General features: G+C 35.2%; 1 protein-coding gene across 4 annotated transcripts in view; it reads left to right on the forward strand.

Annotated features, from left to right (window-relative positions):
• Positions 1-18,978, forward strand: part of RUNDC3B (RUN domain containing 3B) — a 170,641-nt gene that overhangs the window by 18,423 nt on the left and 133,240 nt on the right. For all 4 annotated transcript variants that reach the window (XM_074379359.1, XM_003921167.4, XM_003921168.4 and 1 more), the window contains exon 2: positions 2,387-2,502. In XM_074379359.1, the coding sequence (XP_074235460.1) occupies positions 2,387-2,502 (116 nt within the window). The remainder of the gene's footprint in view (positions 1-2,386; positions 2,503-18,978) is intronic.

Raw genomic sequence — 18,978 nt, forward strand, 5'->3', positions numbered from 1 at the left:
GATGAAAATGTCCCAGAGGAAGTGATGCTAACAGAGCACTTCACATTAAAAGGCTTCTCAGAGGTATTTCACAGTACTGGAAGTGTAAAGGGAAAACATGTTGGAAGCTGGTTCAAGAAATATGGCAGTTTGTCAGAACACAAAAAAGAGGCTTACTCTGTATCTTAAGTTATACAATGAGAAGAATGAGGCAAGCATTGTTCAGACTACTCTTCATAGGTTTCTTACAAAGAAATAAACACTTGAATTCTCAATGTTTTTTAATGTTATAAAGTACAGTGTACTAAATAAATGTTTTACTATTTTTTATTCCCCTATATATTATAACTGGCAGTAAGAAAGGTTTTAATGTTTTTACAAAAATTTATAAAGGCCACAGGACAATTATAATTGTTTCACTAATTGTAAAGATTATTTTGCATGGTTTCTTGCAGAGTTACTATTATGGTCCTGCGTCACTGTGCTAAGTGAGGACTGCCTGTATTTAAAATCTTTTAGTTTAATTTCTAGTATGATAAATACTAGATATAACCTATATAAACAAATCTTTCTATATTTCACTTTATGCCTGTCTCCTGTCTTTTCTGTCCTGATTGAATAGCATAACTATCAAGACAAAAACCTAAAAACAGTTTGTATTCTTTTATTTCCTTTATAGTTTTTATTTCTAATTATTTAACAGCTCCTCTTATCTTGTTGATTCCCCACTGTCTTAGGCATTCATATACCATTCTTTATAGGATGTGACTAAAAGAGCATGAGGGAGTTGTTTGAGGTGACAGACTGTTTTGTATGCTGATTTTGATGATGGTTATAAGAATCTATGCATGTTAAAACTCATAAACTATAGGTTGGGTCTTGCCATGAAAGGACATTTAAACATTTATTTGCCATTCTTTCAAAATAGAGCTTACAGATAAATCAACAGGTACCTACTAAGTACAATGTTCAAGGCATTGTCCTAGGTGCTGAGGGAGATACAAACTTCAGAAAGCATGTTTCTGTCTTGAAAGATTTGTGATCTGATAAGACAGACATAGACAACACAAATGATAGCAGTAAGATAAATTGGAATTGTCTCTTAAGGGGAATAAATACAAATAAAATGTTAGTTTGTGCTGGGTATATGCAGGTGGCGAATTCTCCATTGAAGAGGTGACATTTGAGTAGTTGAGACTTGAAAAATACATTGATTTTTGACAGTCAAAAATAGAGACAAAGGACATTCTGATAAGGAAAACTATAGCACACTTTACAGATTTGCAGGTTTTCCTGTTTATAAGCTCATAAAAACTCTGATGTTGAAATGGTTTATCTGTGAACCCATCCAAATCTCATCTTGAATTGTAGCTCCCATAATTCCCATGTATCTTGGGAGGGACCCAGTGGTAGGTAATTGAATCATGGGGGTGGGCCTTTCCCATGCTATTCTTGTAATGAATAAGTCTTACAAGATTTGATAGTTTCAAAGGGAAGTTCCTCTGCATATGCTTTTTTGCCTGGTGCCATGTAAGACAAGCCTTACTCTTCCTTCATCTTCTGCCATGATTGTAAAGCCTCCCCAGCCATGTGGAACTGTGAGTCAATTAAACCTCTTTCCTTTATAAATTGCTCAGTCTTGGGTATGTGAGAACAGACTAATACAGATATATACTTCTCATGAATGCTCACAACATATTTTATTCTATTTTGTGCTCAAAAACTCTCAAAAGCATTTGAGTCTGAAGTTCAAATTTCTTACAAGTAGTAGTATTGTTTTTGAGTATTTTGTACTTAATTTAGTTAGGTTACATTTTTATTTTAATGGCAATGGGAACAATAATCTAAGCCTTAGTTTTGTCAACAGATACTCTCTTACTTCTTTTAGCCTGCTTTAACAAATTACCTTAAACCGGGTAACTTACAAACAACAGAAATTTATTGCTCACAGTTCGGAGGTCGGGAAGTCCATCAGATTGGGTGTCTGGTGAGAGCCCATTCTGCATAGATGACACCTCCTGTGTGTCCTTACATGCCAGAAGAGGCAAGCAAGCTCTCTCAGGCCTCTTTTATGAGAGTACTAAATCTGTACTTGAAAGCTCTGCCCTCATGATCTAATCACCTCCCAAAGGCTCTAACCCTTAATAGTAATGCACTAGGGATTAGGTATCAACATGTGAAGTTAAACATTCTGACCAGAGGAGGTAGGAAATATGTAAATAAAAAGAGTTCTCTTTGTGTAAAAATTTCTATTTACAGAGTCAATTTGAATAAATGGGGTTTTTAGAATTTGTAATCTTATAAAATATTTTTATAATTCTTCCCCAAATTGCCTTCCTCCCATATTTTTCATACTTAGGGAATGAATCAACTCTGCCTAAAAGCAACAATAATCTTTTTTTCATAGGTTTTCTGTGAAGACCCTGATTGATCGGTCTTGCTTTGAGACAATTGACGATTCTTCTCCTGAATTTAACAATTTTGCAGCTATTTTGGAACAGATTTTAAGCCACCGGCTAAAAGGTAATACCATTAATATACTATTTTTCTCCTACCAGCTGTCTTTATAATAAGCTTGAAATTTTAGAAATCATACAGTCTGTGTGATTTATATAGTTAACATTCTACGATGTGAGAAACATAAACCTGATATCAGAATTTCAAATATTTTGGCCTTTGTCACTAGAAAAGAATCTCAGTTCACAGATTTACACCTATTTCTCGGATGCATTGAAAATGTTGTGTTAATTGCCACATACAAGGAGAAAAGTGACTTTCCATAAGTAATTAAAATAAAATTTTAAATTGAAAGGAAGCCCATCCCAAAGGTTACTAGATAGTATTTTAATCAATTTACAAAGAAGCATTCCAGGTATTATGTTTATTTGTTTAGCATATACTTTCTTAAATGTAGGTATCTTTGAAAATGTTTTAGCAGATAGTAGGTTAAAAAAGAGGTATGTAAAAGACATGCTTGGATTTGATTTTCTTAAAAAGTATACATTAGAATTATAATTCACTTAACAATTTAAAGGAGAACATGGGAGCTATATTCTCTCTGAATTTTAGATTTTTTAACTTAAAAATATATTTTTAAGTTAAAATCAAGTTGTATTATATAGTGCTGAAAATCAAGAAGTATTATATAGTGTAAATCTTAGTAACAATAAGTAATAACTTCATCATGTTAATCCCATTATCTTGTCTTCCTAAAGGAAATTTGATCATCAGATATTTTCACTTAAGTTTTTATTATCTTTACAATCTTAATGATATAGTTTCACATCAGTAATAATAACCTGCTTTGGTAACATGAGAATCTCAGGTGTAATCTAAAGATTTATTCTATTCTGTACTTTTTGATGCTGAAAGCATCCAGGTTTTAGTATAAGCATTTAAATGAGTTGAGCAGTACAGCTGGCCCAGAGCAAAGGGTTGAATTTAAATTATGTGGAAGAAAGAAACATGATTCAGTTATCCCTCAGCAATTTAAAATGGGGTTCCTAAAATTACTAATGCTTTTTCTATTAACAGTTGGTTGTTTTGCATTTTAAATGGGTTATTTTTGTCTCATTTTTGCCATTCTGTGTTTCCAAAATTTTCTGCCATTAACATTACCTTTTATAAGAAAATAAATTTTTGTAAAAGCAAAGGATATGGAAGTATTTTGATATATTATCAGATACTGTATTATGTGATCATAATTCTATGCATAAATTTATAAATAATGCCTGACTAAACAGCATATGGAATGCAATAGACTCCGATGTACCTTGATGTTCATAAGAATTTTACTTTAAAACCTAATTCCCTTCATCTGGTATACCATTTAGCTTTTGATTGTCTCACAAAAACTATCACTAGAAAACTATCAATAGCAAACGAACAATAAGGCTATGTTGAGATTTTCATACCAAGTGGTTGGGCAGACTCATTACTATGTAAGTGGATGCCTCCTGCACAGCAGTCTGTCATCTCCTGAGTTGTGCCTCAGCAAAATATAGATTACACACCTTCAGAATTATTTCTAAACAATCGAATCCATTAATGGCCAACTCAGCCACCGGGAAGAAGAGGTGGAGAAACAAGAGGAGGAAGCCTATTTTAGTTACATGGGGAAAATCCTAAAGCAAACCCACCCTGACTTCAGCAGGTGCTCCTGGATCTTGTATGCACTAGGTGCTCTGAATGCTGGGCAACTGGAATGGGTTAGCCTGGAGGCATTTAGACTGTCCTTCTACAACCACAGAAGAGCCATCACTGGCAGAGAGATCCTTGGTGCAGTTAAGCAGAGATCCTCTCAGAAGAGCTTTTGAATAAATGAAGTTGTTCTGAATGGCCTTGTTAAAATGACTGCATTTAATTTTCAACAAAGGTGCTAAAACACACACTAGGGGAAGGACGGTCTCTTTAATAAATAGTGTTGAGACAACTGGTTAGCCACATGTAGAAAAATGAAATTAGATTCCTCACACCATAGAAGAAAATCAACTCAAAATGCATTAGAGACTTAAATGTAAGATATACCTACTACAACTGTAACATTACTAGAAGAAAACATAGGGAAAAAGCTCCATGACATTGGTCTGGGTGATGACATTTTTGAATTTGACAGCAAAATCATAGGCAACAAAAGAAAAATAAACAAGTGGAATTACATCAAACTAAATTACATCATCAGAGTAAAGAAAGAATTTATAAAAAGGGATATACTTGATAAGGTATATCAAGTATACCTTTCACCTGATAAGGGGCTAATATCCAAAAACCATATATCTAATAAGGGGCTAATATCCAAAATTTATTAAGAACTCAAACAAAGTAAGAAAATAAATAGCCTGATTTAGGCAAAGAACCAGAATAGACATTCCCAAAAGAAGTTATGCAAATGGCCAATATGTATATGGAAAGGTGCTCAAAATCACTGCAGAGCAAATAAATGAACATTAAAACCATAGCAAGACATCCCCTTATACCTGTTAGAATGCATATTATCAAATAGCCAAAAGATAACAAATGCTGGAGAAGACGTGGAGAAAAGAGAACACTTGCACACTTGGTGTAGGAATGTAAATTTAGAACAGCCATTAGAGAAAACAGTATGGAGTTCCTAAAAAAATCAAAAATAGAACTACCATTAGTCTTCTATGTGATTAAAGAAAAATAAAAACAGAATTGCCATGTAAACCAGCTATCCCACTTCTAGGTGTATAGCCAAAGGAAATGAAATCAGTGTCTTGAAGAGTTATCTCTACTCCACATGCTCATTGCAGGATTATTCACACTAGCCAAGATAAGGAATCAACCTTATTGTCCATCTACTGATGAGTCAATAAAAAAACAAATGTTGCATATGTAAACAATGCTATTCAGCCTTTAAAAGGAAAAAAAATCCTGTCATGTGACAACATGGTTGACCCAGAAGACATTATGTTGAGTGAAATAAACCAGACACATAAAGACAAATACTGCATGACTTCCTTATGTATGTATGGCATCTAAAAAAGTTGACCTCATAGAAGTAGACAGTAGAATGGTGGTTACCATGTGCTACAGGGAGAGGGATCAGAGAGATGTTGGTTAAAGGATATAAAGATTCAGTTAAATACAATTTAGGAAGACTTCTACCCCTGAGAAGATGAACATCAAGTAAATTTCCCTATTTCTTTCACTAAGTACAATAATAAACCCTGGGCATTTTACATAAAACAAACATAAGAAGACTGAAAGAGAGTAGAAGAGAGACTGGTTAAGGACACTAGGACCTTAGATATAGCACAGTAGTGTGTTGTCTGGATTTACTTTTTGCCTTATATATCCCAGACTGCATGTTGACAATGAAAACCTCTCAGCAAGATACTGTTCTTTCTAGCCAAAGTACCAGAGAAGGAACCAAATAGCAAGACAGAAAACTTTTCAGCACTATCTGCTGTACTTTAACCAAATATCACCAAAATGTATCACTTACTCTAAAAAAAAAAAAAGGCTGAATGGGAAGCTTAGAATTCTACTCTCCTAAAGCTGTAACAGTGTGTCCCAGTACCACCATTAGGGTAGTATCAGAGAAGGCCAGAAGAGCTACGATTTTTTCCCTCTTGGCTGGTCGAAAATTATCTCTTTACTCTTCCCCAACTTCCCCCTTCCCACCATGTTGATAAAACACCACACTAGGGAACCTAGGCTGCCATCTTCGTCCAAAATAATGCCCTGCTTCCTGGCCATGTTGGGGTGGGGTCAGAAGAGACTTGTTAGAGAGTTATATCTTTCATTGTCACCCAATATTTAAGGAGGCCAGCCTTAAGAATGAAACCAGGTGGAAAGCCTAGTCTCCAACTCCCACATAATGGTAATGAGAGTGCTCTTGTTGGGTGTCAATGGAAGCCAATCGGGAAACTTGAATGGCATCCTCCACTTGGCAGTAATGAAGCAGTGTCCTGCTCCCACCTTCCCCTGCTGGAGCAGTGTCCCAAAAAGCTAATTAAACAAGTAGGTTTAAATAAGATCCAGAGTCTCATAACATAATATGAACATGTCTAGATTTCCATTGAAACTCATTTGTCATACCAAGAACCAGGAAGATCTCAGATTATATAACAAAAGATAGTCAATAGAAGCCAACACTGAAATGACAGAGGTATTAGAATTGCTGACAAAGATTTTAAAGCGTCCATGATTAAATACATTGAGCAATACATGTGAGAAGCAAATTTAAAAGTAGAAATCCACAGTAAAGAAATGGAAGATACGAAGAAGATCAAAGTGGAAATACTGTGCTGAAAAACATATGAAACTGAAATAATGGTTAAAGATCATTCATTAAGCAGAAGGGAAATGATAATAGAAAGAACTTTAGGCTGGGAGGCCAAGGCAAGCAGATCACTTGAGCTCAGTAGTTCAAGACCAGCCTGGGAAACATGGCAAAACCCTGTCTCTAGAAAAAACTAACCAGGCATGGTGATATTAGCCTGTGGGTCCCAGCTATTTGGGCAACTGAGATGGGAGTATCTCTTAAGCCCAGGAGGTTGAGGCTGCAGTGAGCTGTGATTGTGCCATCATGCCACTGCAATCCAGCCCGAGCAGCAGAATGAGACCCTGTCTCAAAACAAAAAAACAATAACAACAACAAAAAAACTTTGAAATAACAGGAAGGAAGAAGAGATACAATAAACAAGAATGTGGGTAATTTCATTAGGTTTTCCATTTTACTTTTAGTTTTCTGTTTGTTTTCCTCTGTTGTTGGTTTCTCTGTTATCTTTTTTCTATCTTCTGGGGGCTATTTGAACATTTTTTAGAATTTCATTTTTATTTATATTGTTTTTTAATGTATCTCTTTGTATAGATTTTATAGTGGTTACAGTATTATGTTATAGATACATAACATCATAGTCTGCTAGTATTATTTTCCAGTGTGAAGTTTAAAAACCTTATCTTTTTTTATGTCCCTTTAACCTATCCTATGTGTATAACATAGTTGTTTTAAAAAATATTTTCTCTACATACATATACGAACACATTAGACAGTGTTGTAATTTTTTTCTCCACCGTAAAACATACTTCAGAACACTCAAGCGGGGAAGGATAAGGGAAGTCTGTTGTTCCTGTGTTTATAATATAAATACAGTTTGCTAATTTGTCTAGCACATAGTCTGGGATATAAGAGGTGAAAAGAAACCCAGGGAACTTACTGCTGTGTCAGTTTTTGGGTTCTGAGGTTTCTAGCCAGTCTTCCTTTTTATCTCTACCTTCAGAATCTTTTAACGTTTGTTTTCATAAAATATCCAGAGTTTTTATTGTATTTAGCAGGAGGAAAATACATCTACTTAATTTTGTTCTATCCCAGAAGTTGCCTTTATTTTTTTAATGTGAAGAAGTACATCAATTATTTTTCTAATATTAAATCACCTAAATATTCTTAGGATAAATACAACTTGAGCCTCATATATTGTTTTAATCTACTTTGCCAGATTTAGGGTTTAGGTTTGATAACATTTTAGAAGTTTGGGTTCTGTGTTTATGAGTAAAATTAGTCTGTTTTGTACTTGTTTGGGTTTTGTTGTCAAGGTTATCCTAGCCTCAAAAAATGCATTGCAGGCGTTTTATCTTTTTTAAATTCTTTGGAAGAATTTTGCATAAGCTTGGAATCATCATCTATTATGTAGAAGTTACCAGTAAAAACTCTCTGCGTCAAATAGTGAGTGTGAGTGACTGTGTGTGTATACATGCACTTCAGCTACTAATTCACTTTCTTTATGCTTTCAGATCTGTTCATGTTGTTGATTTCTTTGATATTGTTCTATTCTGTATTTTCTTTAAAGTTGTCAATGTCTTCTATCCTATATACTCTTTTTTTTTTTTTTTTTGAGATATAGTCTCACTCTGTAGCCCAGGCTGGAATGCAGTGGTGCAGTATCGGCTCACTATAACCTCTACCTCCCGGGTCCTTGTTGAAACAATTCTCCTATCTCAGCTTCCCAAGTAGCTGGGATTACAGGCATGAGCCACCATGCCAAGCTAATTTTTGTGTTTTTTAGTAGAAACAGGGCTTCACCATATTGGCCAGTCTGGTCTTGAAGTCCTGACCTTGTGATGAATCCACCTCACCCTCCCAAAGTGCTGGGATCACAGGCATGAGCCACTGCACCTGGCCTACTCTTAATTTTTAAATCTCTATTTAATTGTAATATTTCCTTTTATGTGATACTTAAAATAGATAAATTCAGCTGAATGGTTTTTAAAATTAAAGCTCCCTAAAGAGATGTAGTCTAAAAGTTTTTTAGTTCTTTGTTTTTATTTTATGATCATTAATTTTTTTTCTTTCTTAACCAATATTGCCAGAGATTTGTCAATTTTATGAGTCCTTCAAATAAATAACATATGGATTTGCTGATCATTTATGTATATTAATAGCATTATTGTTTTCTCTGTTATATCTTCTTGGGCTGTATTATATTTATGTTGGACTCAGCAGATTAATTTTCATATTTTTATCTAACTATTGCTTTCACTGTGTTTATGTTTGAGTAATGTAATATTTTCATTAATACTCATTTTTAAGTAATTTCTACTTTTTCTGATCATTTCTTTGTTTTATGAGTAATTTGGAAGTTTTTTATGTTTCTGAAAATAGGAGATTTTACCTTTTCATATTTACTTCTGTGTTAATTGAGTTATAGTTAGAATTTGGTTTGTATGGGAGATTTTGTAGAAATTTGTAAGACTTAAGCACCTAGTTTATAGTTATTTTTTAATAAATGTTCCATCTTGAGAAGAAGATGTATTCTTAATTGTTGATTATCTTTTTTCAAATGTTATTTATATTTTTGGCTTTATTGATAGTAGATATTTTCAATGATCTTATTCTGATGGATTTCATTTTTAAAATTTTTAATTTTTTGAGTGTATACTAGGTGTATATATTATGGGCTACATGAGATATCTTGATACAGGCACACAGTATGTACTAATCACATCAGCATAAATAGGGTATCCATCACTTCAAGCATTAATTTTTTTGCATTGCAAACAATCCAATTATATTCTTTAGTTATTTGTAAATGTGCAATAAATTATTGTTGATTGTAGTCACCCTGTTGTGTGATTAAATACTGTATCTTATTTATTCTATCTAACTATATTTTTGTACCCATTAACCATGCCCACTAACTGCCCCCCACCCTCACCACCCTCCCTGGCCTCTGGTAACCATTATTTTACTCCATAAGTTTCACTGTTGTTAATGTTTAGTTTTCACAAATAAGTGAAAATGAGCAAAGTTTGTCTTTTTGTGCCTGGCTTTTTTCACTTAACATGGTGTCTTCCAGTTCCATCCATGTTTCTGCAAATGACAGGATCTCATTCTTTTTATGGATAAATAGTAGCCCCTTGTGTATATTTACCACATTTCCTTTATTCATTTGTCTGTTGCTTCCAAGTCTTGGCTATTGTGAATAGTGCTGCAATAAACATTGGAGTGCAGATATCTCTTCAGTATACTGATTTCCTTTCTTTTGGGGTATATATATAGCTGTGGGATAGCTGGATCATAGGGTAGTTTAATTTTAAGTTTTGTGAGAAACCTCTATACTTTTGTTCATGGTGGCTGTACTAATTTACATTCCCACCAGCAGTATATGAGAGTTCACTTTTCTCCACACCCTCACCAGCATTCATTATTGCTTGTCTTTTGGATTTAAGCCATTTTAACCAGAGTGAAATAATATATCATTGTACTTTTGATTTACATTTATCTGATGACTAATGATGTTGAAAATCTTTTGCCATATACTGTTTGCCATCTGTAGGTCTTCTTTTGAAAAATATCTATTCTGATCTTTTGTCCAATTTTAAGTTGACTGATTAGCTTTTTTCCTAATGAGTTGTTTGAGTTCCTTATGTATTCTGCTTATTAATCCCTTGTCAGGTGAGTAGTCTGCAAATATTTTCTCCTATTCTGTGGGTTATCTCTTCACTTTGTTGATTACTTTGCAGTACAGAAACTTTTTAACTTGATGTGATTCCACTTGTCCATTTTGGCTTTGGTTCCCTGTGCTTAAGGGATGTCAGTCAAGAAATCCTTGCCCAGTCCAATGTCCCAGAGAGTTTCTAGAATGTTTTATTTTAACAATTTCATACTTTCAGGTTTTAGATTTAAGTCTTTAATCCCTTTTGATTTGATTTTTGTATACAGTGAGAGAGAGGGGTCTAGTTTCATTCTTCTGCATATGGGTAACCAGTTTTCCCAGCACCATTTATTGAAGACTTTTCCCCAATATGCATTCTCAGAACCTTTGTCTAAAATGAGTTTACTGTAGATTTGTAGATTTATATCTGCATTCTCTATTCGGTTCCATTGGTCTATATGTCTCTTTTTATGCCAGTACCATGGTATTTTGATTACGATAGCTCTGTCACATAACTTTAAGTCAGGAAATGTGATTCCTCCAGTTTTGTTCCTTTTGCTTGGGATAGCTTTGTCTATTCTGGGTCTTTGTGTTTCTATATAAATTTTAGGATTTATTTTTCTATTTCTTTGAAAAATATCATTGGTATTTTGATAGAGATTGCATTGAATCTGTGTATTGCTTTGAGTAGTATGGACATTTAAAAAGTATTAGTCCAATTCACTAACATAGAATATCTTTCAAATTTTTGTGTCCTCCTCAATTTCTGGCATCAGTGTTTTATAGTTTTCATTGCAGAGATCTTTGAATTCTTTGGTAAAGTTTATTTCTAGGCATTTTACTTATAGCAATGATAAACAATACTACTTTCTTGATTTCTTTTTCAGATTGTTCACTGTTGGCATATAGAAAAGCTGCAGACTTTTTGTATGTTGATTTTGTATCCTGTAACTTTTACTAAATTTGCTTATCAGTTCTAAAAGCTTTTTGGTGAATTCTTTAGGTTATCCCAAATATAATATCTTATCATTTGCAAACAAGGATAATTTGACTTTTCAGTTTGGATGCCCTTTATTTCTTTCTCTTGTCTGTTAATTTCTCTTGTCTTATTGTAAATACAAGGTTCTTTTCTACTTAAGCATGATGAGATCTATTCCTTGTGTTTATTACCCATTGACACTATTAACCATTTCATTGTCCAGTTCAGCTGTATTCTTCCTCTGTTCTCTATTTTCATCTATCTTTTCAGTTCTTAATTAGCTTTTCCTACAGTTAGCTTTTCTTCTACCTCTACTATGTATTATTGAATTCTGTGTTCTTCACTGTATATATTTTTATTTTCAGTAAATTTCTCAAGAAAACTTCCCTTATTTTTCCATTTGACCTTTCTGATACAACATAGATTTTATTTATCTTTAGTCTTTTGCAATACTGTACACTTTTCCACATTATTGCATATAAGAGCTACTGTTGAAAAATCTTACTGAACTTAGGATGTTAGGAAAGGTAGACTAAGTCCAATAAAAACCTCTTTAAGTATTCTTAGAGTACTATAATAAAATACTGTAGACTGAGAGGCTTAAGTAACAGAAATTTATTTCTCAGTTCTGGAGGATCAGAAGTTCAAGATCAAAATGTTGACTGATTTGCTTTCTGGCACACATTATCTTTCTGGCTTGTAGGTGGTCTTCTTCTCTCTGTGTCCTCACTTGGTGAAGACAGAGAATGAGAGCTCTCTGGTGTCCCTTCTTACAATTCTACTGGATCAAGGCCCCACTCTTATACCTCATTTCACCTTAATTAACTCCTTATAGTGCTTATCTTGAAATACAGATATATTGGGGATAGGACTTCAACATGTGGATTTTGGAGGGATGCAATTCATTTCATACAGCATTTATCATTGTGTTGTAGCTACTGGCTTACATGTTTGTATCTCCTAGTCTCTCTGCACTTTGATGAAAGATGCTGTCATTCATTTTTTAAATAATATTAAATTAAAAATATACAGAATAGCTAGACATGGTGACATACTTTGGTAGTCCAAGCTACTCAGGAAGCTGAGGCAGGAGGATCACTTGACACCAGAGTTCAAGGCTGTAGTACACTATAATTGCACCTGGGGATAGCAGCTACACTGAAGCCTGGGCAACACAGCAAGATACCATTTCTAATATATATATATATATATATATATATATATATATATATATATATATATAAATTCTAGAGTGAAACAAAAACTACTTTACTTACAAAGAACCAGGAAAATGTGACCAATTCTCAAAGGAACCAAGATGCTCATTGTGAGATGACTCAGATGGTGGAATGATCAGGTGAAGACATCAAAGCAGCTATTATAACCCTGCTCCATGATGTAAGGTGTAATTTTTGAAATGAATAGAAAAATGGAAATTCTGAGTAGAGAAATAAAATCTTCAGGAAGAACCATGGAAATTTAAAAGTATAATGTCTGAAATAAAACATTCACTAGATGAAGCTCTAAAGCAGAATGGAGCTGATAGAAATGCGTATATGAATTTCAAAGTAAATCAATAGAAATGATCAAATCTAAAGAACAAAACAGGAAAAAATTTTTAAATGTTGAGCGAAAGATATGGATTTGTGTTATTGGAGTCTTAGAAGGAGAGGAGGGAGAGATTAGTACAGAAAATACATTTGACAAAATAATAGCTAAAGGTTTTTAGTTTGGGGGAAGACTAAATGTATAGATTCAAGAAGCTTAGCAAAGCATTTTACAAAATTTAACATCCTTTCATAATAAAAATTCTCAACAATTAAAGTATAAGTAATGTACTTCAACATAATAAAAGTCACATGTAACAAGCACACAGGTAGCATCATATTCAGTGGTGAAAAGCTGAAAGCTCTCTAAGATCAAGAACATAACAAGGGAGTCCCTTCTCACCACTTCTACCCAACATCATTCTGGATATCCTAGCTAGAGCAATTATTCAAGAAAAATAAGTAAAAGGTATCCAAGTTAGAACATAAGAAGTACAATGACCTCTATTTGCAGATTAAATTATTTTACATGTACAAGACCTTAAATAGTCTACCAAAAAATGGTTAGAATTAATAAATTCAATGAAGTTGTATGATACAAAATCAACATACAAAAAATAACTTACATTTTCATATACTAAAAATAAACTATCCAAAAAAATTAAAAAACAGTCCCATTTATATCAGAAAAGAATAGTATACTTAGGAGTAAATTTAGCCAAGGAAGTGAACCAGAGTTCTTGTGCTGGTTCTTTCTCATCTCTGTGTGTAGGGTGATGCTCCTTCAACCTTTGATGCTGTGGTCCTTGGATAGGTTTATTTTCCTTTTTATTCTTTGATGCCCTTCGATGTTTGATTATGACATAAGGTGGGTTCAGTTGACTGGCTTCATTTCTAGAAGATTTTAATGGGCCAAGACTTAGCTTAGCACTCCTAGGCTGTATGCTGTAACTCTAGGGGACTAGTATCAGGCCCCTGGCTTTGTTCTCTGGCCCCTCAAGGTTAGGAACCTGCTGCACTGGAAGGACCAAGGTTTTTTCACTCCATTGGTCACAGTACTCCTATGAATGGTGCCAGCCAAAGCACTTCATTGAGGTGGTGGCAGTGGTGTACCATGCTTCCTCTTATGCCAGCATCTGTAGAAGCGTAGTGAGGTGCACATGCATTGTCTGGGGCAGGTTACCATTGGGAGTGGGGCAGTGGTGTACCTGTAGGTACTTATGCAGCTGTGGCAGGGGTGGAGGTGCTGGCATCTGTGCTTGCTCCCTTGCTGCCTTCATGGCAGGAGCAGGGTGCTAGCAGTTGGTGTGCTTGCTGGTATCAGTGTGTATATTCACATTGTTGGCAGTGTATCTTGGTGCCCACATGTCAATGGGGGAATAATGGTAGGGTACACTCATGCTGGCAGTCCTAGGGTGTCAGGGTGCACACACACACATGCACCAGCATGGGAGGGGAGAGGAGGGTAACATGTGCCCGCAAAGCAGTGGGGAGTTGGGGCATGGGCAAGTAATGTGTGCCAGTAAAGTAGGTGAGGCAAGTCTGCCTTGGGGGTAAGCTGTGGGTGGACTAGCACACATTGGCAGAGGCTGGTCTGTTGGAGCTCTGTGATGGTCAAGAATTGTCTATCAGCAAAGGAGGCATGATAGGGCCCCCAGGAAGCACCCCGGATGGGCATCTGAGGCTGCATTGCAAGTGGGCGTGGTGAGGCTGGCATCCAAGGAGAGGCTAGCTGACAGGCGGGTGCTCAGATCAGACTGGCTTTGTCCCACACACAAGCCTGCCTTGCTCTGTCCAGGTCTGACAGTCACCCTAAGGCTAATGGAACAGACTAGAGAACCCAGAAATTAATATATGCATATTATGGTCAACTAATTTTTGATAAGACACTAAGAATACACAACAGGGAAAGGATAATCTGTTCAGTAATAGTGTTCAGAAAACTGAATATCCACATGTAAAAAGAAAAAAAATTGGACCCTTCTCTTATACGTAAAATCAACTCAAAACAAATTAAATAACTATCGTAAAACCTGAAACTGTAAAATTACTAAAAGAAAATATAGGGAAGAATCTAATTGGGACTACTCTTGGCAAAAATATTTTTGGATTTAGCACCCAAAGTACAGGTAACAAAGAAAAGATAAATAAGTAGAAGGACATTAAACTGAGAAGTTTCAAACCAAGCATATTGGCTCATACCTGTAATGCCAGTGCTTTGTAACACTAACACAGGAGGATTGCTTGAGACCAAGAGTGCTAGGAGTTTGAGACCCACCTGAGCAACATACTGAGATCCGATCTCTACAGAAAGTTTAAAAACTACCCAGACATGGTGGCATGCACCTGTAATTCCAGCTACTCGTAAGGCTGAGACGGGAAGATCAGTTGAACCCAGGAGTTTGAGGCTTCAGTGAGCAATCACCTCATCACTGTATTCCAGCCTGGGTGGCAGAATGAGCCCCTGTCTCAAAAAAAAAACAAAAAAAAACAAAAGAAGTTTCTGCACAGCAAAGGAAACAATCAACAAAATGAAAAGGCAACTTACAGAATGAGAGATAACATATGTAAACCGTGTATCCAATAAGGGGTTAATATCCACAATATCTAAGGAACTTAGCAGAAAAAAATAAAACAATTTAAAAATGGGCAAAGAGGCCAGGTGCAGTGGCTCACACCTATAATTCCATCACTTTGGGAGGCCAAGGAGGTGGATCCTTGAGATCAGGAGTTCAAGAAAAGCAGCCTTGCCAACATGGTGAAACCCCATCTCTATTAAAAATACAGTGATTAGCCAGGTGTAGTGGTGCATGCCTATAGTCCCAGCTACTCGGGAGGCTGAGGCAGGAAAACTTCTTGAACGCAGGAGGTGGAGGTTGCAGTGAGCCAAGATTGTGCCATTGCACTCTAGACTGGGCAACAAGAGTGAAACTCTGTCTCAAAAAAGAAAGAAAGAAAAAAAAAAGACACTCAATATCACTACTTATCAGAAAAATGCAAATCAAACCCACAAAATTTGATAATACCTTACATCTGTCTATGTGGCTAGTATAAAAAAATCAAAAGATAAGTACTGGCAAGGATGTGGAGAAAAGGGAACCTCTCTACTTTATTGGTGGGAATATAGATTAGGACAGCCATTATGGAAAACAGTATGGAGGTTCCTCAAAAAATTAAAGGTAGAACTACCGTATGATTTAGCAGTTCTACTTCTGGGTATTTATTGAAAGAAAATAAAGTATTTAGAAGAGATATTTGTACTTCTATGTTTATTGAAGTATTTTTCACAGTAGCCAAGATATTAAGACAACCTAAGTAACTGTCAACAGAGGGATAGATTAATAAAACTATACTGTATGCTCTCACCCCCTCAACACACACAATGGAATACCATTTCAGATTTTTTAAAAAATCCTATGATTTGCAATAACTTATATGAACATGGAGGACACTAAGCTACATGTAGTATGCCAGACACAGAAAGACAAATACGACATGACCTCATGGATGAGATATGGAGTCTAAAAAGAGTCAAACTTACAGTAACAGAAAGTAAAATGTTGATTACCAGGGGCTGGGGGATAGGAGAAAAGGGGAGATATTGGTCAAAGGCTACAAACCTTCAGTTATAAGATGGTTAAATACTGGAGACCTATATCATGTACTTGAAAATTGCTATGACAGTATATCTCAAGTGTTCTCACCATGCATACATACACATAAACCCAAAACAGAACAAAACAAAAAACCTAGCAAAACCTCCAAAGGGATAAACTCAAAGTTAACTGCTCCTAGACACATAATAATCAAACTTCTAAATGTAAAAGATAAAGCAAAAAAGTCTTATGAAAGCAACCAGAGAAATATAATTTATTACATCTAGGGAACAACAGTTCAAATGACTGCAGGGTTTTCAACAGAAACCTTGGAGGACAGATAACAGTGAGAGTTCTAAAAGTTCTAGAAGAAACTGCTAACCCAGAATTCTGTAGTCAGTGAAAACGTACTTCAGAGATGAAGACAAAATAAAGAAATTCCCAGATGAAGGAAAACTAATGTTACTACTGGCAAATCTTGTCTAAAAGAAATGCTAACAAAAGTTCTTAAGGCTAAAGGGAAATGATATCAGAAGAAAACTTGGAACTTCATGAATGAAGAAAGAGCAACAGAAATTGTAAATATCTAAATAAATACAGCAGATTTTTTCCCCTCTACTAAAGTCTTTCAATATGACTACTCAAGCAAGTCTCCCATCTCAGCCTCCCAAAGTTCTGGGATTACAGGTGTGAGCCACCGTGTCTGGCCCTGACTCTACTCTTGAAACCAAAATTTATGGCATCGCTGGGGAAGGTTTCAAAGTTTGCATATGTAATAAAAGTGACTTTAAAGCAAAGGCTACAGAGTAAAGGGAATTATGTGATTATATGTATTTACTTGAAATGGTAAACTATTAACTGTAGACTATTAAAGTTTAGGTATTACATTCCGTAAAATAGTGACTACAAAGATGCTAAGAGTTTTAACCAAAAATCCAGTAAGTAAATTAAAATAGAACACTAAAACATTAAAGTTATCCATAAAGAAGGTGCTGGTAGGGGCGGGGAAGCACAAACAAAAAACAAACAATAAAATGGTAGACCTAAATCAAACCTTATTAATAGGTATGTTAAATAAAAATGGCCTAAGCACATCAATTAAGAGAAATGTTTTGATTGGGTAGAAAAGGACTCAGTATATATATATGAAAACCTATTTTAATTATAGTGATAAAGATAGGTTAAAAGGATAGAAAAAGTTATTCCATACAGAAAGTAATTGAAGGAAAGTTGGAATAATTATATATTAAAGTACATTTCAGAACAAAGAAAACTTCAGACAGGGATGAAGTTGAACATTTACATATGAAAAAGCAGATTAGTTTACCAGGAAGACAGAACAATACCAAAATATGTATACAGCTGACAACAGAGTCCAAAAAGCAAAAGCTAACAGAACTAAGAGGAAAATATAGAAAAATCTGCATTATACTTAGCAATATCAGCACTCTTCTCATGATAGTAGATCAAGTAAACAGAAAATTAGTAAGTATATAAAAGATCTGGGCAATATTATCAGCCAACTGACATTTATGAAACACCCCAGCTCTTTTTTAAGACAGGGTCTCACCCTGTTGCCCAGGCTAGAGTGCAGTGGCACAATCATGGCACACTGCAGCCTCGACCCTCCAGGCTCAAATGATTCTCCCACCACAGCTTCCTGAATAGCTGGGACTACAGGCACACACCACTAAACCCAGCTAATTTTTTTATTTTTTGTAGAAACTAGGTTTCACTACGTTGCCCTGGCTGGTCTCAAACTCCTGGGCTTGAGCAATCCTTTCACCTCAGCCTTCCAAAGTGCTGAGATTACAATCGTGAACCACTGTTCCTGGCCACCCCATGTTTATTATTAACGTTTATAAAATACTCCTGAGTGGCAGAATACATATTCTTTTCTAGGGCAAGTGGAACATTAAAAAAGAGATCTTACTCTGAGCCATAAAATTATTTAAAAGAATTGAAGTCATATGAAATGTGTTCTCTGTAATGGAATTAAACTAGAAATCAAGAACAGAAGATATCTGAAAAATCACCAAATTTTTGAAAATATTAAAACATACCTTAACTCTTGAATCAAAGAGAGATTCTCAGGAAAAATTAGTCTTTTGAACTGAATGACAAGTCAAAATGCATCGTATCAAAATGCGTAGCATGCAGTTAAAGCAGTACTTAGAAGGAAATTTAAAACATTAAAAACTTATTTAGAAAGGGAAAATGGTCTGAAATTAGTAACCTAAGCTTTTACCTTAAGAAACTAAAAAAAAGGGCTGGGTGCAGTGGCTCACACCTATAATCCCACCACTTTGGGAGGCCAAGGCAGGAAGATCACCTGAGGTCAGGAGTTCAACACCAGTCTGGCTAACATGGTGAAACCTTGTTTCTAATAAAAATATAAAAAATTAGCCAGGTGTGGTTGCGTGCACCTGTGATCCCAGCTACTTGGGAAACTGAGGCAGGAGAATTGCTTGAACCCA

This window comes from Saimiri boliviensis, chromosome 10, assembly GCF_048565385.1.
Source record: "Saimiri boliviensis isolate mSaiBol1 chromosome 10, mSaiBol1.pri, whole genome shotgun sequence".
Taxonomy (NCBI): Eukaryota; Metazoa; Chordata; class Mammalia; order Primates; family Cebidae; genus Saimiri; species Saimiri boliviensis.